The sequence below is a fragment of the Coturnix japonica genome, chromosome 1 (assembly GCF_054131305.1).
Source record: "Coturnix japonica strain WE chromosome 1, WE-NBRP24, whole genome shotgun sequence".
Classification (NCBI taxonomy): domain Eukaryota; kingdom Metazoa; phylum Chordata; class Aves; order Galliformes; family Phasianidae; genus Coturnix; species Coturnix japonica.
Window position 1 is genome coordinate 40,390,611 of NC_140663.1, and position 25,484 is coordinate 40,416,094.

The window sequence follows — 25,484 nt, forward strand, 5'->3', positions numbered from 1 at the left end:
TTATAAATAAAAATAATTATTATTTTAAGAAAATGAAGACAAGTTATTATCCTCCTCATTTTGTTTAGGGTTTGGTGTTTTTGTTTTTTTGTTTTGTTTTGTTTTGTTTTTTGGTTAAGTTTCTTTGAAACTCTGCTGAACTTAGCCACAAGGTAAAGAGATTAATTAATAAAACCTAACTTCAGACATGCAAAAGATGTGATAAATTCATGAGATATCAGAAGAAGTTGAAAGAACAGTGGTTTTGACCATGCGCTTCCAGAAGTCCCTTCCAGTGATTGCCAAGCCATGTTTTTGTGAGCAAAGGATAAAAGAAACAGGAAAAAAAAAGGATATATATTTATCGCCCAGAGCAGTAAATAGGGTTTGCAACAAATAATTCCTTCCTGTGTAATGCCCACAAAAGCCGCATTCTGTATGAGAGATGCTGTGGAAAAATATCCTATCAAGTTTTTCACTTCATAGAAACTTACACAAGTGTAGTTTTAAATACACATCAAAAGCCCAACTTACAGTCTTCTGAATCTCCTCTGGCACACAAGATGATTCTCATGGCATTTCCTTTTCAGTAGTTACTGAAGGTGTTTTGTACAATCTTAACGTAAATGGTTTCCAAGACAAAGCATTTCAGAACAAAGCATCCAAGTATTTTATCATCCTGCAAATTGCCTGGAAGCAATAGCTCTGAGCATGCCTATTTGCAGCAAAGAATAGCTGGGCTTTTCATGCCCCCAGAGGCTTTACCAGTTTACAGACTAGACAGAGGACTGATAAACGATAAAGCCTGCAGCAGAGACAGAGAGTGATTCTGGAGGTTAAGTAGGACAGCATATCTTCAAGACTTAGAAGTGTTCTCACAGACACCTGTTGTTGTATGTCTCACATCCTCATGACCTTCCAAACAAGGAAGAAAAGAGAAGCCAACTCTCTGTTTTGTGTAGTTTTCGAAAGGCCTTTGTGACACCATCAACTAACATTTCATCAATATGATAGTTTGTGCAGAAGGCTGCAGACAGGTATTTATAGGTACTAGAAAAGAGTGGCATTTCACTTCTTCCTTATCTCTGACATTTTCAGAAGGTTACTTATTTACCAGGTAGGTTTTGCTAATTTGCAGCATGCCAGCTGTTGCATTCAGAGGCACTTCACACATCACTTCTGCAGGCAGGCAGTTGTTTTTACATAACAAGGTAGCTACTACAAATAATAGCCAAAGTCATGAAAAAGAATAACACATTTAAGATTGAGAGTGCAGACTGGGATGCCAGTAGTTGTATACGGTATTGCAAACCATGTATCTTTGTTAAGTGTTCCATAAGATGCAGTGATTCCTACATGTGCCTCAATGTCCAAACAGCAATTCCTTAAAATAATCATGCCATCACATTGGCTTCTTTTTCTTCCTCAGAAAACACAAGACTTCTTGATGTCTACCTCTTCCTATTTGATGATTTCCTATTAATCACCAAAATTAAACGTAACAAAAAGGTAATAACAGATACAGAGGTATGTAATTGCAGTTGTTACCATGTTTTCCATCCGGATAAATGAATGAACCCTGTTTCTAGACTCAGTATGTTACAAGAGAACTATGGGCAGAACTTGCATTTCTAGACCATAACATTTTCCTGATGCTGTTCTTATATGCTAGATTTTTTAAGCTCATAAGTTTCAAGAATATAAGTTTTATAATGCTTCTCTTATGATTCAGTCCAACCCAGAAATACAAGTTTGCAGAAAAGTATCTAGCTAGTTAAGTTTACAAAGCTGACATAAATTAAGTCTAAGCAGTCCTGTTCTAAATATCAATAAACTTATGGTTGAATTAAGAGGTATTAAAATAATAGAAGCAGTTGTTCTGCTTTTATAGGATGTAGAGATGTTGCTCTAGAATAATTCATTGCACAACACCATCCTATAGCATGGAGAGGGGTGAAGGAGCAGGGATGTTGGTGAACATTTTGAGTGAGCTTGTGACCCACTTGGAGACCCAACAATCCCGCATTCTGCACGTTCATAAGGGGAGACAGGGAAATGTGTCTCCGAGACACTGAGAAAATCTCCTAATATTGAAAGGATAGGTGGAAAAGGATCTTTGAACATCTTCATTTTCTTTCTGAGGACCTTTATTGTGTTTCTATCGTGTCATTTCAATACAAGGTACGACCTTGACAAGAGATTTCCAGGTACTGATGAGTTTTTCAGAGAAATAGTTTCTGCTGTTGCTCTGGCAAATAAACCACAGAACACCTTTGATAAGACAGAGCACATAATTTAGGGCTGTTTATTGCCTCTACTTCATGAGCAGATGGCAGACAGCATACTAATCAACTTCATTTTCTATTCTCAGAAATACGGGGGCTCAGACACAGGCTTAACCCTTGTCTGTCCTTCCCTTGCTCTGGAGCTGCAGTCAGTTGTAAGAGAAGGTGGGTTTTGCCAAGTCCTGGACCAACCCATCCCACTGGACAGATTAATACTGAAAAATGTTGACCCCATCCATGTAACAGGTACACCCCTGTGTGCATTTGAATGTTTTCAACAAAGCTTCCTCTATGCTTGATGTATGCAGCGGTTTAAGGATAAGATGCTATTTGCTCACAAACCAGCCCCCAGCTGCATGAAGCACAAAAGCATCAGCAGTAGTTGACTTACTATGACCTTTGGACACCAACATTACAGCCCATATCCCCCTGCCTGAAACAGGCACTTTCACATGAGTGACTCTCAGGTATATTCCATTCACCCCACAGGCATAAAGACTCCCAACAACTTCTCTGTCACGAGCCAACTATTTTCTTATCACAAACAGAAATCATCCACCCTAAACCAATGTTTCCCATCTTCTAGACCTCTAAACACACCACTCTGGGAAAACACTTCTAGTAATGTCTGGCATGCCTTTGGGTGCAGTGGGGAGGAGGACCAGCCTCCACAGAGAGTGACTTGTAAAGGTGGATGTTAACGAAGACACTTTCTCAAATCCAAGCTTGAGTAGTGGGAGCAAGCATGAAAACAATTAGACTTTCTCTTTAATCTGAGCCACTTCCACAAGCTTACACACCTTAGTCTAACACTGACAAATCCCAGGAAACTCTGAATATCAAAGAGAAATAAGAAAAATACAAATCTCCAGGCTCCAGGGCCTGACAGCCATCCTAATCCCAAGGACAAGGAGGAAAAGCTCAGGAAGCTAGAGCAGTCAGTGAAAAGAAGTCAGTAAATGTGGAAAATAATCCTAGGGCATGTAAAATTTATGATAACCTTGAAACACATTCACCCAGAGTAATTAGCATTCAGCATCACTGCTGATAGGAAATAGAGGTAGGCAATAAAAGGCAAATGACTAAAGATGAGGTAAGTGGATGAGCACAGAGGAGAATAACCTTTGTTTAACCATGCTCCAGACACTGTCTGCCTGCCTGACAAACCTCCTGACAACACAGTGTAAATCAAGCCAACACAGGGGCAGCTCTGGGCCCCCATTTGCACATACAACACTGGGCATAAAAGCCACATTGCTGATGCAAATGTTTGTTTTTATTTCCTAGACAGTATTTGCTGTGTTCTAACCAGAGAACCTGTGACACAGCCACAGCCAGTAGACAAAGTCACTTGCTGCAGACCAGCCCAGGATCCAGCCCCTGCCTACGGCCCTTCCCCACAGTATGCACCACACTGCTGGACTTCACCACATATTCCTACCAATACCATTACAAGACGTAGACAGAGTAGTCTCCATTGTTTACTAATAGTCTTGCAATGCCTTGGAAACCTCATTCTAAAACAGCACCCGCTGGAGTGGAGTACAATAAAAACAGGGATTAAATGATTATAGGGAGCCTGAAGTTCGAATTTTCACCATTTGGCATAAAGCAATAAGCAAAATTGCCAGCATCATTGGAAGATGGTCCTTTGCAGAGAATAAAAAGAAAGAAAGGATTAGATATTCTCAGAAATATGTGACTTTGGGGAATGCTGCCAGTTTATTTGCATCTCACAGAGTGAGATCATAGTAGAAGTAAAAGATCTGTTAGCATATTCTCAGGAAGCTGCTTGAACAGGGCAGCATGGGATTGTAGTGAGCCCCTATGCCAATGAAAATAAAAGCTCAATATTTTTATCTATGTACGTTAGCCTGATGAATGTTGATCATATTTCAGAAAGAAACAGTACAGGAAATACATACATATACTGCAATATTGTAGAGATGCACTTTCGGCAGCAAGCCGGATAACACTAGCCCAAAGCCTGCCACATTGCAGCGAAGAGACAAGAGGTACAACACTGTACTTATACTCTCTACAAATGCCAGGAACTTGCTCAAGAGATGCAACTTCAGATGTGCTGTAGTAAGGATCCACCTCTGAAGCCAGTAACATACATTCTGACTTGGAAATCATTCTCCTTTTGTTTGACACTTATTCTTCTCTACTATCAGTTACAATTTAGTCCACTTGAATGGAAGCCTCTTTTAATAACCTTCAGCCTGACTCAAAACTGAGCTGCGTGATGATTAAGTAATTGAAACTAAAATGAGTACAAGTAGAAATATCTTTCTGAAATAACAAAGATTCCCACACAACAAAAACTAACCACGCAAGGGTGCACTGTCCTATTAAGAATCAGAAAGGATGGCCATACATATCACGTCTTCAGACATCACCAGAATACGTGATATAAATCTGGGGTGGCAGCCGCATGAGGGAATTTGTATCATTTCTTCACTTCTTTTCCCCCAGGTCTCAGCCTGCAAAATGCTTTTCTAATACAGCATGAAAATAGGTATCAGCAGTGCATAGCGGTCTTCCTGCTACAAGCACCAACAGATTCTGCTAAGGTAAGTAGCTCATCTTTTCTCCTCTGTAACTACACAACTACACGATCCCTAGAGGAGGATCGCAGATGTGACATTGGACCAAAACAAACAAACAAACCAAAAAATGGTGTTCTGGATCACATTTTATTTGCTACAGAATTTTTACTGTTGAACACACATTGGTTTTCTTGTTTGTTTGGGGTTTTTTTTTGTTTGTTTTTTTTAAGATCAGGGTTGATAGCAGGTCCAAGCTGTCTGAAAAACATTTCTGACTGCTAAAACAATTGCCACCCCATACATAACAGAAAGGAAGATGGATAGTCCCTCCAGAGAAACCAAAAATAAAACAGCCCCCTATTCATACCCATAGTACCCAAATCAGAAACCTGAATTATGCTCATCCATGCATAGTACACTCCTGCAATTTCAGATTGAGCAGATGGTATGATTCATCCTACTGTTATATAAATTTACCTTTCATCTTCACACCACATTTCTAGTAGCAGTGCTGTTTATAACATCTGAAAGTCTGGTAGGAACCTTGCGCTGCCAGGGTTTGGTTCTTGAGGTATGTCCTCAAGAAGTTACTGAGCAGGAGAGGTTTCCGAGCTGCCTTCATGCCAGGTTGCAACCACCCTATCAGTGTCTTCCAGTTTTATTTTACTACCAAGAAAATCTAGCACCAAAAGGCTCTTTCCACACAAATATGTTAATATTATAGCATTTTGCTGAATTTAGTCTCTCTGATCCCCAGGATAGTTATACTCTATCCAACTCTGTTTCAAATAAACTAATGTATTTCAGCTCCTACACCAGCTCAACCAACATATCCTTTAAAACAAACTTCGCTCATTGACATGCCCTCATGGCTGTGGCTGTTACAGTCTGCAAGGAGAAAGGACAGTGATCTTGCTAAGACTGACTTGCGAGGGCCACCAAACCAGTTCAAGGTAGATAAGCCACATCACAAGGGAGAGCACACTGAATGACGCCAAAAGTGCAGCACTCCCATTGATGGACCCCTAGCAGATGGCAGTTGCACCAGCAGTAACAGCAGGGCCAAGCAACCACCCCCCAGCCATTTATTTTTCAGTGATGTATTTATCTCATTCAGGATATACACACATGTAGAAACAACCTGATGGGTCGCTAACCAAATGTATGAATCCCACCATAGCATGAAGTAAAGCAGGCTGCCTCCCCTCATGCATCAAAGTTCAGTGACTCGGTGCACATTAAAGCAGGAAGAGCAGCTGCTGACTAAGCGAAACAAAACCCCTACAGCGGGAGATGCACAGCCAGACCTCCAGCTTGTAATGCTGCCAAACAATTTGCAACGTTTGATCACAACAGTTCTGAGACAGCTCAGCTTCTGTGACCCAGACCATCTGAACTACCACAGAGAGAAGTTCAGTATTTTAAACCCCTTTGCAGCCATCATCCCCCCTCATTCAAACATGGATGATAGAGGATCATAGAATGGCCTGGGTTGAAAAGGACCATAATGATCATTCAGTTTCAGTGCCTCTTCTATGTGCAGGATCGACAACCAGCAGACCAGGCTGCCCAGAGCCACATCCAGCCTGGCCTTGAATGCCTTCAAGGATGCGGCATCCACAACCTCCTTGGGCAACCTGCTCCAGCGTGTCATCACCCTCTGTGTGAAAAACTTCCCCCTAGTATCTAACCTAAACCTCCCCTGTCTCAGTTTAAAACCATTCCCCCTTGTCCCATCTCTATCCACCCTCATAAACAGGATACAGAGCTGAATGCTGTCAGCATTGTGCAGGAAAATGAAATTCACGAGACAGACCTCAGACGGGTCAACCATTTGCTGTGTTGATAGCGCTGGAGTTGTCTTAACCACCATAACAGGGAGTGTAAGCTGCAGGGACAGCATTAAATGAATACATACTGAATAAAAACAGGTGAAATAGCCAGCAGCAAATGTAGAAGCAAAGCACTAAAATCCCATCTTCATACCAAAAGGGAAACCTTAACTGGACATTTCTGACCCAGGACACAGTGATGTGCTGTGGCCTTCGCAACTGGGAGGATGGGCTCTGAGTAACTTGTGCTCATTTGGGGAATTAAAAGCTTGGGCCTGAAGAAACAGCAAATAGAACTGAAGGCTCACGGGTGTTCATTTCTCTGAATTACTAGAATTTCACAGATTTCCCAGGCTTACAGGTTATTTTTCTTGTAACAGAAAACATGGATGTCACAGATAGAAAGAGCAATCTCCAATTACATGAAGCAACATGGAACCAAGGAAAGCACACAGCTCTGCTCCCCAGCTGAATCCTCTGAAATTTAATAATGCCAGCACAGCTTTGACAGATGCAACAGAAGACTGCTGTGGTAATAGCACCATTATTTCTTCCAGTGTGCACTAACCTACTGAAACTAAAAGTCTTCTGACTCAACTAAATAGAAGTGATGAGTTTTTGATCACAGGACGCGGGAATAAATTGGAGGGGAGAATGAGCCACATAACAAATACGTCACTCTCAGATGCCTCTTTGCTTCAGATTGGGGAAGGTTCTTCCCAGCAAGGAAAGTGTTAATATGACCTAGAAAGCAGGACAAGGAAAACACCTATGTCGGTGATGAGAACTCACTCTCTTCACACTACTCTCACCTATTATTTACACTAAGCAAAACTGAACTCCAAATGCTGCACTATTTCTTCCCTTTTCAACTTCCCTTTAAAAAATTGAACTTCTGCATTAAACTATTCAACACATCTCTGCAGCTCCATGATCCATAAAGTACACACTTACTAATCACATCTTTTTTTTTAAGATACATGAATTGAACCACAGAACAGTTTGCATCTGCTCACCACAACACATTCACAGGTTACCATTGAGGAAGGAGGCTTTTCTCACCAGGCTACACTTGGCTAAGTGCAAGAAATTAGCCATAGTCAAGAGAGGAAGGCAGACTCCCTAGAGCCACTCTATATGATCCTGCCATATCTCCCACTTGCTGTGCCCAACCAGATAATCTCCTTAAACAGGGAAGTTAACTCTTAAACAACACTTCTAGGGCCAAAAATGATTCCAGGGGGAACTAAATAGGGAAACTACAAAGATGAGGCCCAGATTGAAGAATTTAGGAGTGTCCTTCCAACTGTTTGTGTTATTCATGGTTAAATTAGCACACCTCCTTACCTCTGCTCTAACATCAAGTCAAAGTCATGAGCTCAGACACTGCCTCTAATCCAGCTTCACCCACATGGTGGTCTGCTTTATCCACCTGAACTTGTTCACACCTATACATAGAGATTCCAGACCGGAGGTTGTATACAGACTTACCTGGTTCACCATTGCACAGATGCAGTACGTGTTCTTGCTCCTCCCCTTTATACTCATGATAGAAGTTTCTGCCACAGCTTAACAAGAAAAGAGCAGCTATTCAGGCTTCACACCAAATGGTGAACACGGAGGACACAGCAAATCTACTCCAGGATGCCACGTATGCTGCAAACATCCACAGCTTGGCTTCAACAGCTGTACTCAATAATCCCCACTGATCCCATACTCAGCTGCACCTGGTCACACCCTCACATCCCTGCTGCCTCCCCAGAACCTCACAGTATCTTTGCAACCATTGATATTTCCAAAGAATGATTTTTAAGCCCAGAGACGTCACACAGAGAAAGCCCTGTGCTTTGTGAGCTGTCAGAGGGGAAGTTTTTGCACTTCTGTGTATTTTTTGCCAGGAAGGCCATTAGGACAGGTCTGTGTAGTTTACCAAGCAACTAAACAGCACTGGATACTCATTTCCTAGAGGTCAGCACGCCTCCAAAGGAGGACATGCTGGGGGAAGGCAGTACTCACACCCTGACTGAGCTCAGGGAGACAAATTTAACAGGCTCTTGTGTGGTCTGAAGAGAAAGATGCCCCAAAAAGCAATCAAGGCAGAAATGAACTTCCCAACTCAGATTGCCTTTCAGAGAAGACCTCTCTCAAACTCTCTATACTGCCTAAGCAGAGACCGTAGGAAGATCTGCTTCCATTTCTAAATGTAGTATTTGTGAATGTTCCACAACTCAGTTGTCACTTTATCATGGGACTGATTGTACATACACTTATCACTTGGGTTCTCCCTTTGCTCTTCATATGGCTTTTACCCAACAGCTGAACATGTCCTTAAGCTGAAGACTTAGAACAAGCATCCCAGCTAAGTCTTCCAGTTATGTCAATTGTCAGATTACATTGAATGCAATGTCTGACTGACAAAAGCCTTGTGAAATTCCTGTGAAAGGAAAAACTACTCTGAATTTAGCTTGATTACAGTCTCCTCATTAAAGTTTTTGTTGCAGTTTCTCACAAGTCTAAGGAATTGGAGTGTATGGCTTGCTTTCAAATGCGTGGCTTCCCAGCAGTTCATGTATACAATGATATATCCCCCCTTTCCAAGCAGTTTGCTGTCTAAAGCGAATGATGGAAAGGTCTATTAGAAAGGTCTAATTTTTTTCTTTTATTGTTGTTCATCAATCCTGTAACAGGTTAGAAAACAAAAATTACATTTCAATAACATTTCATCATAGTTTATACAGAACTGGTTGGTTGATGCATGGTGTCATTTTCTCATCCAAATCCACAGCCACCTTTCAAACCGCAGAGATTAGGAATTACAGTGCACGCTGGACTAAATTCTTCCACAATGTAAGGCACAACTACATGATCACAAGTAGTAAACACAAACACTGAAATAGAACTTAAGAATTAAACTTCAGTGAAAAAGAAACAAAACTCAAACACACTCATGCAAAGTTGATCTACACCTACCGAGATGGTATGATCCAGTTTAAAAGAAGTGCAGTACTCTGTAAGTAAAACTGCATCATAAGGCTGTTATAATACATTACCTCTAAATACTGGGTAAGAACTTAAACCTTTTTCCATTTATATTTTATACAGTTATACAGAAAATAAGTTGAATCAGCGATGTTCACATCCGCAGTAATAACCTGATCATTAAAACTCAGGAAAGAGGCAAACAAGACAATGCAGTTTGTGGCACGCATCCATTACAGAAATCATTCATCAAGTTCACATCTCAAGTACTGAAGAAAACAAATAATTAATGGTATATTTGGTGAATGAGGCCATCCATAGCCAAACAACAATGCTGCACACAAAATTGTTTTTACTCAGCAGACCATGATTATGAAAGCTTGTGGTTATGGTTTGCCTCCTGTCCAGCAGCTAGAGTTTGCAACACTAAAACTACAGAAGTGAATACAACAGAGTTTACAGTAACTTGAAACTATTGGATACTTCCAAACACATAAAAAGAAAGACTTCATCTTTTTCTTTGTGGGTTTTTTTTTTTTCAGTTCTTTTTTTGGTGATAATCTTTTGTGATTTTGGCATTCACTATAACTTTTACACAATATGACAGTGAGCAAACCCTATTAAACTTACCTAATGTTTGAATCTTACGCTGAGAGGTAGTTCAAATGAAACCTTACATGATGGGATGGTGGGGTTTTATGACTTTTTTTTTCATGATTTTTTTCTTCTTTTCTTATAAAAGTGACAAATTCTATACAAGCAGCATTTTGGACACATAAATATAAAAAGTTCTGGTATTTGCTAACTCAGCGAGACACTCTCCTCAGCACCACTCTTGTGCCAGGAATCGAGGCTCAGCATGATACAACAGAGCAATTTGCCATAAAGCCAACAGCAGGATCCTGGGCCTGTCGACATCTAACAATGAGCCCTTCTCCCAGCCCTCTCTACCCAAAAAAGGCAGAAAACACAGATTTAGTGATTAATTACTTTGTTTAGGTCACGGGGGGAGGAAAAGTTGGAAAACATAACTACCAGGCTTCTGCTGTCAAAATAACACTGATCCAAGTGTGTTAGTGGGGCTTCGGTAATCTTCAATTGATCTGATACTCCTGTATCTGCTGCACAGTGAGTGCATAATATGTGGCACACTACAGACAAAAGGCAGAGTTTATGACATTAACTAGTACCTATTTGTTACTGTGACCGTAAGAAGCATCTAACGCTCTCTCTAAAGATGCAAAGCTCTTAGTTCAGTGCCCCCTAAATAATAAAAATTAAGAAGTGAAATTGAGTTTCTGTGGAGGGACTTCACTATCCAATTATTGCTGGTTTTGAAAAGTAGAGCATTTAGTGCTTTTGGAGAGGGGCTGTGGACAATAATTTCAGGCTTGTCCTAGAAGGGATAGCGAGGCCAGTACTTCATAAATGAAGAACTGAACAACTGGCAAAAACCTTGAAAATATATAATGTTCACATATTCTCATGTTATAATCTTAAAATGAAGCTCTACAAAGACAATGTGTGTATGACTACATGAATTTTCCTGTTACATGTGCTCTCAGACGATCTTGCTTTTGGTACACAGTAATTATGAGTGCAATTCTCCTTACATAGCAAGGGGCCAAATGTAATACAGTGAAAAGTCCAGCTGAAGATAAACTTTCTGTCCACTGATTACAGCTAACGTATGCAACGCCAACAATGCCATTCGACTTACTCCAGATTATATTCAGTTAGACAGCAAAAAGTGCATAGTGCAAATGACAGTGTTATTTCCTAGTCCCACAAGAATATGTGTGGAAGGGTGGTACCCTGGAGGAGTAATTTATCAGTTTTAGCATACTTAAACTGATGTGTCATCCTTCCTGGCAGAGTTTATGCTCTGTTTGAACTTCAGCTCCAGCAGTTTTCTGTCTTACGCTGAGAACTGGTCATAAATTTTTAAGTTTTGCAAAAGACATTTGTTACAACTTTCCATTTAACTGGCATTTAACAATCCAAAATAACACTTGAGTTTTCCAGGTCCCCTCTTCAGGAATGTCACTTTCCTTACCTCTAGTATGTGAGGTTCAGTTATTCTTGCTAATATAACGCAAGCACAGAAAGGTTACTTTGTGCTCCCAAATGCCCTCTTCCTCCACTAAGAAAAGCTCTCCTGTGAGGATTCACAAACAACCCTGATGGCTCCAAAACCAACAAAAATATTCATTGCTCTTGTGAGCCTAGGGCTCCACACTCCACAACAACTTGGTTACTTGACACCTTCCAAAAACAGAGGAAAAAAACTGCACTTTAAGCTAAAGCACTGCTGGAAGCAGCAGCAGCAATTTCCCTTCGTCTCCTCATCTGCAGACAGCAAGTTTTCCTACTGTGACTCAGTTTTATTGTCTTTGTTAAATCGTTGTAGAAAGGGGAAGGTCACTGGAGGGAAGGAATACATGGGCAGAAGAAACAACAGTGAAGCATATCCAGCTAAGATCAAAAGCCTGCCATTGAGCCCCGCAATGCAACCTGCCTCCACAGGGACTGCAGTGTGGAAATATGAAGTATGTATTGCTGACATGAGGCTGGAAGAAAAACAGTAGGATTTGGTATTTTAGAGGCAACAGCCCAAGGGATCATGGCTGTTTGATTAGGGAGAGGTGCAGTGTCTTTAAAAAGTTATAAGAACCTCTACCCATCCTTAACAACACCATCCTTTATACTCTTCCAATTGTCTCAGCCCATGCAGCAGCTGGTGTTTCACATTCTGCTTCCACCAAAGATCCTGAATGTCCTCTCTGAGGACACTTAATCCACAGTTTCGGGAAAAAAATCCCACAGCTCACTGTCACATTCCGGATGCCACAGTGATAGCTGGTAACTAGAGGCATCTTGAGGATCCCACATACCTACTTCTGCAAGCATATATTTTACCATCTTTTCCCTCTGCATCTTGTTCCATTATAGCCTCTCCTCAGTGAATCAGACCAATGAGGTTCTTGATAAAGGCTAAAGCAAATCACTCCATGTCCTCTGGTTCCCATGTTCTAGTTTCTTCTCACACTTTTTTCTCTGTTTTTGTAGTCTGAAAAATCAGTACGCTCAACTACTTTGTGCAGAGTCCTTTAACTCTGTGTGGTGAAACTTGCCAGTCTTTTTACTAGACTTTTTTCCTATTATTTCTATTTTAAAGCAGTGCAACAACAATATCAACAACAACAATAAAAAAGCATATTCCTACTGAAAATATACCCATCAAAGTAACAGAATCTATGAGTGGAAATAAAAATATAGAGCTTTTCAACTTCCAGTTTTCCTTATAGTAATAATAACCCTCATTTTCCCAAGCCTGAGCACAGGTTCCACCCAAAAGCCAGCATTATAATGGTCCATCAATTCATCAGTGATTACAGATCTGCACTAAGAATCATAAGCAAAAGATTTAGCAAGGAAAACACTAATTCACTCCAGTGAAAAGCTGTAGAACTCCCAACCTTGCTGTAGACTCAATTCTCAAGCATGAAAGCTTCTACCCCACTGTTCCTCCTGGTTTTAGCAATTCATTTTTCTTCAAGTATGTATTTGAAAAATATTTATGTCCCCTCAAAAAGTCCATGGTCATCAAAAACAACCTTTAGAAACAGCTGGTTTCACCCTGAAGATGGGGAGCTCCACATTAAGAGTTACGCCATGGTCAACCAAACACACTGCTTCAGCAACCAGCTCCATGAGGTGACTTTGCTCATTTTTACACAAAAGCATTGCAAAAGATTAAATCAGGAGCAATGCCATTAGAACTTCTACTATTTTCTCCTTACTGTAGAGCCATCTCCTCATGTTTCAAACATCCCCATACAAAAGTAAAACATCTGAACACAAGTGAATCTTTTAACCACTTCCCCCGCTCCCTTGAGAGATTTCCATCTTCATCTACCACATACATTTTGTCCTTGGTACAGCTGTGAGAGGCTTCCCCCTTCATTCTTAAAATCCCTTCTGCTTAATGTAGTTGTCCTTTACCCTGAAAGCAGCACTAGGTTCCATCTGCTTCACAACCAGACCTAGGCTGGAGCAAGACTCCAATCTCATCACCTTTGCCAGATTTCTGAAGTCACTTGTCAGACAAATAAAAGGCTTGAAAGCAAACCTTCTGGATTCCCTCAGCCAACAAATAGATAGAAGAAATTACCAGAAGCAAAGTTCTGCTCTTACTTTCCATTCCAAGAATTATTATTTTGAGCAGTTGCAACAAGGTGATGCAGCAAGTCCAGAATGTCTGTTCACATAGAGTCATTGCAGCAATGGTTTCTTTCAAGCAGGCAACTCTCGAGTTCAAACTAGAAAAGTTGAAAAGTATTTCACGTTATCATGCTTTTACTCCAAGCCCTTCTATAGTTGTGAGAACCAGTTAAATAACTCAGCTGGCTTCTGGGAAGTAAGAAAACTTACTGAGAAAGAATCGTTGAGGTGAGGATGCAATCTACCTAACTAGGTAGTTAGGATATGAAACACAGATCACTACTGGGGAAGAATGATTAAGAATCCTTTTCATTTGAGAGTCAGGGCTGGTCATTTGTCACAAAAGTCTCCTCTTCATTCACATACAGACCTGTCAGCACACAAAAGTAAACAAACCTGCCTAAAGATGGCTAACTGTCCACCACTGTAACACAACCTTTTTCTTTACCTTGGGAGGCAGCAGTAGAGGAACTAAGGCCATATTCCTTATCTCTGAACAGCCAGCACAGTTTTTAAGGACAGAGAATGGCTCGGGTTGTAAGGAATTTATCAGAGTATTCAAGACAAAGGGGCTCTAAGTATGAGAACATATAACCTTAGCTCAGAAGAAATAATAACAATTCTGAGGCCAAACACTGGATACTTACTTCAAAGGGATGCAAAGTTAGACACGGGCAAGAAAAAAACACAAGGGTAGATAAAAGCACAATAAAAAGATTTAGAATTTACATTAACACATCAGGAAACCTCTGTTGCTAATACAGAAGAATAAAATCAGAACAAACACAGGGTGGTGAGACACCAGAAGAGATTGCCCAGAGAAGCTTTGGCTGCCCCATCAGAGGAAATGTTCAAAGTTAGGTCAGATGAGACTCTGAGTAACCTGGTTTAGTGTCCATTGCAAGGGGGCTGGAGTAGTTATCTTTAAAGGCCCCTTTAGCCCAAGCAATTCAATGAATCTATGATCTAAAACTGTATATATTGACCTGCTTACTTAGAGCTGTTTGGCTTAAAGCTAAGCCAGCACCAGGAGATTTGCATCACCATTCTAAGCAGACTAAATCATAGGACTAGCATACAATTTAAGAACCCTCAGCAACAGGGGACAGATGAAACAATGGAAAAATGAGGTCTCTTAGGAGTACCAGGTGTTTAGCTTCTTCCATCAAAAGCTGAAGTAAGAGACAGGAGAAAAGTTCAGCTCAAATGCAGCACCTCCCCTGAGGAGAGTTTTTCTTAGTAGAATTCCTAGTTGTGGAATTTCAGGACATGCCTCAGAACCACAAGGACTTCTTGGAGCTCCCAGACTATGGCATGGTGACAGATGAGCTACAGGCTACTATCTGCACTGTCTGTTTTTGAAATCCTGCATATAAAGGGTTTCTGGGATATTAAAATCAATTCATCAAATATGTAAAAGTGAAATCAGTCCACGCGGGAGAGCTTCACGTAATGTTCCTACAATGCCCACTAAACTTGGTCTCATCATTTGTTCATACATACGCACGCACACATACACACACAAACAAATTATGCAGTACAGTATGCATAAAGATATTCCAGTATCCAAGTCCTGTAGTTGGGTAAGAACTCAGGTGCTGATAGTACAAGTTCTAAGTGAGCAAGTAAAACTGAGAGTTAAGTCCAGCCATGTCCCCTCAATGTGGAGTTTGAACTTTAAAGAGAAAAGTCCAAAAACCAGAGAGAAAGAAACTAAAACCACAAGGGGTTATAAAGACCATCAGACGCACAATCAAATGCAATGAGTTATGCTATTACAGCAACATTTGATACACAAAATCCTCACAAGTTTTTGCATCTTCCTTTTTCATTGAAGGAAACAAGAATAAACTGCAATATCACATAAACACATTTTCTCTTGAAAAAAAAAAATAAAGATAAAAAAATACATTGTTACTCCTCTGTTTAAACTTTATTTACAAATAACCGGGTATTTCTAATCTAGACATAGAAGCTCTTTCCAGGATAGACGGCAATAAGCTTGGGTGATCTGAGCCCATATCTCACAAAAAATACAATAGTTTTACTTGGTATCAATAAACATTTTAAAATATACTAAATTTTGCCAAGTGTTACAATCATTGTCCAAACTGAGTAGTAGTCTGAGTGCTGAATGAAGTGCATCAACAGAAATAATAAATTTTAGTGTAACATTTCTTTGTCACTCACACCAGTTATCCTTGCAAGTCATTAAAGCAAGTATCACAGACCCGGACAGGCTTCTTAGAAGAAGGAGTTAAGGCATTCTTTGCTGAGCACTCAGCACAAAAGATATTTCCACACTGTCTACAGTGATGCTGTGAAAGAGAAAACAAACGTATACTGTGAATATTGATTACAGTGCTGTGGGCACAGATCATTAAGGGAGATCATTATCATGTCAACTCAACTCTCTCGTGTTTCAGAAGTTTGGATTTTTAAACAGTAGTTACGTCACACCCTGAGCTTATATCTACATAGAAGAGCATAGCATAAGTCCTTACTAAGGGACATAGGAGCAAAATCATATTAGACATGCTGCTTCACTGAGTGCTGTCTATTCTAGTTTCAGAATGGAACAGGTTGTAAATAATTCTCCTTATTAATTCCTCCTCTTTAACTTTTTTTGGTTGCAAAAAACATGTTCCTGCTTCCACATTAGGGAAGTACCCTTGAATAAAACAATCCAGCCACCTCTGTTCAAAGACTACCCAAAAGATATGACACCAAATAACATAGGACAGGGAGAACAACCTAACAAGAAGTCAGGAAGCACTGCAAAATGAACCTTATGAATATCCCTCACCTACTTCACTGCCAGGTCACTTGGTGGAGAGATAATAATGATAATCTCTGGATGAAGGGCTGACCCCCACCAATGAAGGGGTGCTAAGATCCTACCTGACAACAACTGTTTTACAGACCTAAAGCACAGACAGTTGTTTCTTCTGTTCTGTTGCGTTTAACTAGTGCTTACAAAGATACAGTCACAAAGCTCCACTCTATGTTGATGTCTCATACTTTCACACATATCCAATTTTAACAAATTCACATTACTTTTTCACTTGTAAATCCAGTCCAGACTGGTTATAAGAAAGTTTACTGTAACTACTGTCATAACAGTATATTTTGCTTTTTTAGGGACTGAAATCTTTAACACTATTTATAAACTAGTGCTGTTAAAATGGCAAGCATGAATACAATAAGCCCCACAAACATTACCTTTAGTATTTAAGGCATCATAAACAGCACCCGTATTCTGAGACATCTCAAATATCACTACAATTTAAAGCCATTTTCTAAAGTGTATTAAATGTAAAATAGTTTGAAAGCAACAGAAAAAAAGAACACCCCCCCCCCCCCCAGAAACACAGGAAAACACACTTACCCTTCTCACAGTCACTGAAAAGCCTTTTCCGCAGGCCATACAATTCTGCACCTCATTGTCTTCTGCCCATTTCCTGTTGAGAGCTTGAGTGTGTTTGATCTATTTAAATTTACAAAAATAACACAAATCAAAATGCATATCTAATTCTTCCTAATTTGTTTAATTTCACTGCACATACCAGGCAGTAAAAACATCAGTTCTGCCATAACACTGAGAACTCATGTTTTCTCCAAAAGAAAACCCTGAATAGAGTTAACCTACAGAAAGTAATACTACCACAGGAACACCTTAATCCCTGTGGAAAGGTAACCCACCATGAATGCAATGCAAACTTTGTTTCTCACAAGCCCCACAGACAGAATCAACAGGTTTAAATGCTTAAAATGAAGTTATACCTGTAATGACTGGTTTTCTCGGCCTAGTTCCTGCATTGCAGCAGTAGTATTGTCCAGCTTTTTCTTCATTTCTACAAGTTTGGATTGAAGCTTTTCAATTTCTCCCTCACTTTTTATACACCTAAGGATAAACAGTGAATAGTCAGTTCAAAGCATATAAGGCGATGTACTCTGCCTCCTGTGAGCAGGTTGTCGTAACCGAGAAGAATGGTTAGCCTCATAAAATATACTTGCTGTGAAAAGTTCTTGGACACCTTGGCTGGAAACATATTCTGTTATAACAACCTATTTAAGATTATCTGGCACTGCTCCCAGATACCTGGGGCTCGTTAATACCTGGTGCTACTCCCAACACCAGGAACAGTACTGAATACGGTCCATTAATCAGCATCCTTCGATAAGCATCACTGTGCTAGAGCACACTCTCACAAAGCATCTGTAGTAGATTGACTCAGATAGAAGAGGAGAAAAGTAACCTTTGCTTTTAGTAAGGCCACTTCCCATCAGCTGAAATGCAGCTAACTGTTGAAAGCTATATTTTAAAATGTGTTTTGCTACTAAGCTGTAAAAGGGTTACTTTTACATGATGAGCTCAGCACAGTGTGAACTGTCAAAGGAAGAGAACCTGATTTGAAGTGATCCCATTTTTTCCCCAAAGCTCAAAAGCCAATCAACAAGCTTGACAGGAAAAAAAAGTTTTCCATTCTGCCTTCATGAAATATCTCAGGAAATAGAGGGAAAAGTTTCCAGTCTCACAGATGTTGTAATCCTTGTAATCTCTGCTTTCAGATAACTCTTGCTGCCTTTCCTCCTGATGTCTGAAGGAAAGCAGCTCTGCTTGCACAATTCTTAATAAATGCACTAAAGAGATTAAAAAATAACTGGAGAAATGGAGATTTTGGGTTTTCAGTAGGAAGTTAATCCCATTAATTTTGTCCAATTACATGTTCAGTCTTCTAACAAGAACAGCAGACATACCTAGAAATCTATGAGCAAATTCTGTGTTATAAGAGGTACTAAGGAGCTGGGTCTAGCTATCAAGATTGCTAGTGCATCTGTTCTGATTCATTCAAAACAGAGGTGCCCCAGCGTGATGGAGAAGGGGAGCCTTCTTAGTTAAGAGAGGCTCCTTCTTGCCAGCTTTTGTGAAGGTCATGCAACAGATGAGATAAGAAGCCACAGCCTACACACCTCAAAGTTCAGAGGTGCCCAATAGATTACAAGTCTCCTAAATAAATAAATCTTTAAATAAAGCACAGGTACAAATATGGTGCTTTGGTGAAGTAAGGGTCCGATAAGCCTGCTTGATTTCCTGCAACACAGTCACACTAACAAACACAAGGAGTACAGTTTTTCCACAACAGCACTTGCTGTGTTTTGGCAGGAACAACAGAAGGTTTCATTCTCAAAAACAGCCCAGGTATGAGCAGCAATTATGGATTTAAACATGGAATCCTGAGTCAAATGAAAGAAGCTTCAGTGTAAGGCTAACCATTTCCTAAACTACCATTCCACATCATCATGACCCCTCCTTACCTCTCTAGCAAAGCTCTTCTCTCATCCTGATTATTCTGCACAGTTGCTTCTAAGACAGCAATATCCCCACGTAAATCATCTGTCTGTTTCTCCAGTTCGCTAACTCGTCTCTGACTGCTTTGCCACTCTTTCTTCATGGTAGCCAGGTTTTCATTCAGAGCTGTGACCTGCATGGTGAGTTTCGTCTCCTTCTCCTCATATTTTCGGTTTTCTTCTTCTTTCTCTTTCACCTCAGAGCTCTAAATAAGTCACAAATAACATGAAAAAAAATCTTCCAAGTATTTTTCCATATTCCTTACATTTAATTGAGGCAAAAAATCTTAGCCATACTACAGTCATTACTTTTATCCAATGAAACTTATTAAAAAAGATTGTCTCCTACTGAATTTTCCCATTCTATTAAATGCATCAAAGATCTCTGATCTTGTCATTTAAAAATTGATAACACTCTGCTTCCTCTCTGCTCCAAAACAATCCAAAGGCATGTTTACAAAACAGTCTTATAGTCTCTCCATACTAACCAGTTTGGCTTCAATTGCAGCACATTCTTTCTTCAGTTCCTCTTCTCTCTTTTTCAGCTGATCTTTGACAGCTTGTTGGTTTTTCTTCTCCTGTTCCAGAGTTGAATTCATACTATCTATCTTGCCCTGAAGCTCTAACTTCTGTTGAATAAGTAGTTGTTTTGCATCTTTGAGATTTGCCACCTCCTGTTAGGATGAAGAGCCCAAAGTTAGAGTGGCAACACTGGAAGTGTTGTTAACTTAAATTCAAAAGCACTGTTTTCCAGTAAGAGCACAGAGTATTTTTTTCATTTTATCACTGGAAGAAAGGATGGTTTTACAGCACAAGTGACTTTACGGTCAAAGATTTTAAGCTCATACATACACTAACAACTGGTTCTAAATATTAGTTTGTTTCTCTGCATTAAAAAATAAATTAATCTTTAAGTAGGATACATAGTTGAATTTATAGGAATCCTTTCCCTTAAAATTGCACAGCCAAGCATGCAGATACTAATAGTTTAATAGGTATTTATTAGGGAAATAAATCAAAATTTCCACAAGTTAAAAGCAACCCAAAGACAGCAAGAAAATGAAACCTGAGGACAAGTGGATGTCCTATAAAAAGTACATCTATACACTCCCTGGAAAGAGATGGAAAATAGAGTATAAGACTATAAGAAACAATTTCTGCTGCAGTCTGACTCCTAGTATACATATCAAGAGATAAACATGAAGCTGCCGCTGCTGTACACAATTATGTAGAAGTTTTCTCTTTTAAAGCAGATTTCACAAAGTGATGACAATTACGATAAGCATTCTCCAAACCCAAGAAATTGATGGGCATAGTCTGCTTGACAGTAACAAAATACAGATTTCTACCTAAGATGAAAAGAGCTCTTTTTAAGCACTGGAGAACAAACGAACATCTGAAATTTTACTTAAGGCACCACATTACTTCCTTTATATTAGTATATAGGTGGAGTCCCTATACTTGTGCAGCAACTTAAATGCTGTATGTTTTAACAGATGTTAATATAATTACTTACAGTATCATGTGGACAGTACACCAATAGCCTTTTAGGAGTTTCATTTCTAAAGAGACTAAAATGTGTAGAATGTGCTTTACTCAACACTGAAAACAATTTATTTGATATCTCCATGTTTTTACCCTTTAAACTGATCACTTGATTGTCATGACTTTGGATAAGAGTTAGCCTTCTGTGAAGCTCCTGACATTGTTTTTTCTTCCAGACCATGACTCTTCAAGAAAATTTAAAAACCACATCACAACAAGGGAGCTGGAAGCACCTACCACACGTACTTGAGAAGTATTAGATGTGCCCAGAATATCTGAATATCTAGAATACCTGGAAAAGTTAATATTCGTGACACTTTTGGACATCTTTTCTTTACTGCACTCCAGCACAGTCAAGCAAGGGTATTCACAATGAATGCACAGTGAACTGGAAAAAGAGGCAGGATGTGCATGTTCTGCCCATCCCTGAAACTAACACAAGTTTTGTGTCCACCCAGCCAAGAACAGTAGGCAACGGTGCTCCTGGGTTATCATTAATCAAGTTTGCATTGCTCAGGAACCGCAGTGAAATCTGTGCTTTGGTTCCCTTACCTGTAATCTTACAATCTTTATAAAGCCATTCCAGATAGCATCTACTGAGTAGGCACATATTTCTTATCAGATAACCAACCATACGAAGACTCAGTTTGTCTCAATATACCTTCTCAAATTCTTGCTTGCAGACTCTAAGCTCTTCGCTCAGCTTGGCACTTTCTTTTTCAAGTCTATTCCTTACTTCCTGGAGCTCTGTTGTTTTACATTTTTCATTAGCCAAGTCTTTTTCTTTCAAAATCTTGAAGAAAAATAATAAGTAAATAAAAAATATTAAAAAGGCAATAGAAAAGTGATTCCCAAATTCACTGAAAGATAAAAAAAAAAAAGTTTAGAACCCAAACCAATTGACTGCAACAGCTCCAAGAAGGAAAACAATTGCCACATAACTGTATCTCTATCCACAATTAGCAGTGCAAACAATTAGCAGCATATTTACTGTTTTAGGCTTAAAACTAATAATGTTTTCCTGCATGTCTATCCACTTAGTTCAAATTAACAGCCTATTTTAGAGTAAATTCTCTTCAACTTTCTGTTAATAGTCTGTGCACCACAGACAGTAAAACTGATGTTGCTATGTTCTACAGCAGCACTATGCACCCAAAATAACCCTTATTTAAAACGCAGCAGGAACTAACAGAGGGGAGAGGGCAGGAGGACTCTCTGAGTGCCCGCATGAAGATTTCAAAAGACATTTACCCTCTCATTCTGAAGATCCTGTAACATTTTGGTCTTTTCGCCCAGCTGCTGCTCCTTCTTTGATGCATCCTGTTCCAGCGTTGACTTTGCTTTTTTCAGTTCCTGAATCTGCTGATTATTGCTAGCAATTCGATTTCTGCTGGAAACTAATTCTTCTTGAGCAAGAGCCAATTTTTCTTCTGTGGACTAATTACAAAGACAGCTCTGCAGATTACCCAGCAAGTACAAGACCTTCAGATACTTGACACTCATCTAATCATTTTCCACTGGGAAAATCTGCCACCTACCATGCAATGCTTCACTTCAAACGTTGACAAATTATAGCTAAAGGAATTTCTAGGTCACAAGTTTACCCCTAGTAAAAAGAAACTACTCAGAAATGTTTCCACCAACAATACATTACCATACATACTCCAGTTTACATGAAGATATATGAAAGTGCAAAGAAGGAAAAGTGACTGTTTGATGGAAAGAGAATGAGTTTGACTTTGTTTACACAGAGTTTACAACCACATTGTAACTCTATACAGCTGTTAAGTGGCACCGAAGCCATAACCAATTGATTTCTGGTCTTTTCTAACACTAATCTGTAGCATCTGAAGGGAGTCTGAATTTTGAGCATACTTTAGCATACTATAGCTCCCATACAGCAAGTGACTTTTAATTGTGCTGCAATTAGTAATAATGCTACTAACCTTAACAGGGACACCATTTAATTTAACTTTAGCAGTCAATCTACCTTGCATTTATCTGTGCCTTTCCTTCTGCTTTACTCAAAAATCCCTCACAGCACCCTTTGGAAACAAGAGGGGATCTGGCACACAGCTAACAATTCCAGTTATCCTGGCACAGTCTCCATCAAGACTGTAGTTCAGCCCATTTTTTTGGGCTAACCTAATGTCAATCTACCTTGCATTTATCTGTGCCTTTCCTTCTGCTTTACTCAAAAATCCCTCACAGCACCCTTTGGAAACAAGAGGGGATCTGGCACACAGCTAACAATTCCAGTTATCCTGGCACAGTCTCCATCAAGACTGTAGCTCAGCCCATTTTTTTGGGCTGCTGAGGAGCTCACACCTTCAACATAAAATCACCTCTCACAACATCTGATGCTATTTACCTTCATTAGTCAGTTCTGGCATTGTTTCCAGAAAACAACAGGTGTGCTCCCAACAAGATAACCTCAAGTCATGAGATCGTAGGACAAAGAAAACAAAATGCAAGGAAAATGTACAGAACAAAATAAGGCAATCTGTATTCATTATTGTAAATAAAAACAGATGTTAGTTTGGCTGGTATAACTAAGAAGTCATCTCATCCTGATCTTGTTCAACTTAGGCTGCTGCAATCCAAGAACTAGCTAGGTCCCATGACATGGATTCATCCTATCTAAGGGAGGTGACACATGAGCCAGTTTAGTCTGTGTGCCCCTCTCCACCCTCCCCATCCAAAGAAGGGGCATGCAATTGCTCACAGATGCTAACCTAATGTTGCTTTATGTCTTCAGCAGTGGGATTAGACTAACTGTAGGCAATGTAGTCTCCTGAATTACAGACCTGAGGTTTGGCACCACAGATACTCTCCCAGAACATCTACTGAAGATATACAGACAGCGATGCCAGTGTTGGAGGCAAAGAAACATTCTTTTGAGAACACAGATGAAACCAGGATCAACTACAAAAAGCACTAATGCCAAAAATGAGGAAGATTTGGCAGAGTTCAGGAGAGCAGGACACAAACCAAGTATGTTTGCACTAACTCAAAATGAAGGAAGAAGTACCAGTTCTGCATTTTCATTAACTCTTGTAAATAGGCTTTTCCAGAAGAAAAAATAAAATAAAAATAGAATCCCATATACATATATATATATGTGTGTGTATATATATAAAGCATAAATAGTAATATATATAAATCTATAGCTTTTATGAGCACTCAAATCATGCCCAGTTTCTTTTTTCAGAGACAAAAACACGAGTTTATTTACTGCTATTATAAAGGAGCCTTTTTTAACTAAGCTAAATTTGCAGCACACAGTATCCATAACATCACTCATTTTAGAACTTCCTACATTTCTCAGTTTTCCTCTGTGAGTCCAACAGATCCAAAGTTTGCATCTGGCTAAAACTACATGAACTATTTTCTGTTATTCCACCAGAAACTGCAATTTTAAAGAGCTGTTCCTCACCCTGTGCTGACAGCACTCCAGCTAGACAGCTGCATGGGAGCTGCACTCTCCTGCAGTGATACACCCCCAGCTGCAAAGCTTCATATGAGAGAGCATTCCCTACTTTCTGCCACAGGCCAACCTGGCAGCTCTCAGCCACCAGCCTGCAGTGACATGCCATCCATAAGCCAGCAGATGGTGCTCGGTGTACAGCCAGCTCCTGCCATCCCCTCCCTGGGACCCAGCTCACACCACCTGCACGCTCGAAGCCTTTTTTGATCTATCCCAGAATTCTGGCTTCACCAACAGCATGATGCTACACAAATTCATAATATTTAAGCTTTGCCTTCTAGGTTTTTTTTAAACTAAAGCAAGCCTAGCAATGCTAGAATCTTCCAAAACAGCCTAGCCATGCCTGGGCTGGGCAACACAGCTTCAAACCATGCTAACAGAGCTGTGCAGGAAGCTCATATCTTTACCAAAAATCAGTCCTGCAGGAGTCACCTAAAGTTACCTCATATACAAGTTTTAAAAGCTTCAGCTACTGCCTACTGATAACATCAAGTTCATTCTGAACCCCAGGTCTCCTACCAGCCTTCATTCTCAACTATCCAGAAATTCTTAGCTGTGGCTCAAATCATCTGTCTTAACTATGCAAACCCCCTAAGGTTAAACAAATCACAGATAACTGATGTGAAACCAGACTATGAAATTCTGTCATATGGTTCTTCTGACTTGAGTGGTATTTACATATTCAGCTCTCAATACAAACCTTCCTGAACACTTCCTTCTTTGCAGTCTTTTAAGCCCAGTTATCACTACTACTTTCATTTAAAATTGCAATGAGACAGCATAGCCACAATTAAATATATATTCCCATCATCCTTTTCCCACTTCTAAATTTTATAGCAAAAAAAACCTAAAGCAGTGCCAAGACAACTGCACTAGCCCTAATTATTATGCATAAATAACCACACAAACAGCCTCCAAAGTGGAATATCACCTCCATGCTGAGGACACCAACCTTCCTGAGCATCTCCAGGTTTCACAGCTATTCCACACAATACATCAAGTTACCTGACTGCTCATATTAACAACTTTACTTTCCTGTTGCAAGTCACTTTATTTATATACTACAGGCATTGCTAGTCACCTGTTCCTGTCACCCTATTTTACCTTTTTGCACAGATGTTCCATCTCTCACCACCATCCTAATTCAAGTGTAAAAGCATGTGTGACACTTACTGTCCTACTTTGTATTTGTCCAAACTAGAGGTCAAAAAGCTGGTTTAATAATGCTTATTCAGAGCTATTTCTGCAA

The 25,484-nt window shown here is 39.8% G+C and overlaps 2 protein-coding genes across 11 annotated transcripts in view; one reads left to right on the forward strand and one right to left on the reverse strand.

The window, feature by feature from the left end:
- Window positions 1-7,561, forward strand: part of PLEKHG7 (pleckstrin homology and RhoGEF domain containing G7) — a 30,090-nt gene extending 22,529 nt beyond the window's left edge. The window contains exons 14-17 of one of the 2 annotated variants that reach the window (XM_085538520.1): window positions 1,409-1,488; window positions 2,351-2,510; window positions 4,743-4,840; window positions 7,029-7,561. In XM_085538520.1, coding sequence (XP_085394646.1) covers window positions 1,409-1,488; window positions 2,351-2,510; window positions 4,743-4,840; window positions 7,029-7,136 — 446 coding nt within the window. In that variant the 3' untranslated portion in view covers window positions 7,137-7,561. Of the gene's footprint in view, window positions 1-1,408; window positions 1,489-2,350; window positions 2,511-4,742; window positions 4,841-7,028 lie in introns of those variants that run through there. The other variant, XR_014943024.1, reaches the window with a different exon arrangement.
- Window positions 7,562-15,765: 8,204 nt separating this feature from the next.
- The window catches only part of EEA1 (early endosome antigen 1), a 59,667-nt gene continuing 49,948 nt past the window's right edge, over window positions 15,766-25,484 (reverse strand). For 8 of the 9 annotated variants that reach the window (XM_085538504.1, XM_085538497.1, XM_085538510.1 and 5 more), the window contains 7 exons: window positions 22,000-22,185; window positions 21,410-21,541; window positions 19,692-19,877; window positions 19,171-19,409; window positions 17,635-17,755; window positions 17,240-17,338; window positions 15,766-16,169 (listed from right to left, as the gene is read on the reverse strand). In XM_085538504.1, the coding sequence (XP_085394630.1) occupies window positions 16,047-16,169; window positions 17,240-17,338; window positions 17,635-17,755; window positions 19,171-19,409; window positions 19,692-19,877; window positions 21,410-21,541; window positions 22,000-22,185 (1,086 nt within the window). In that variant the 3' untranslated portion in view covers window positions 15,766-16,046. The remainder of the gene's footprint in view (window positions 16,170-17,239; window positions 17,339-17,634; window positions 17,756-19,170; window positions 19,410-19,691; window positions 19,878-21,409; window positions 21,542-21,999; window positions 22,186-25,484) is intronic. The other variant, XM_085538507.1, reaches the window with a different exon arrangement.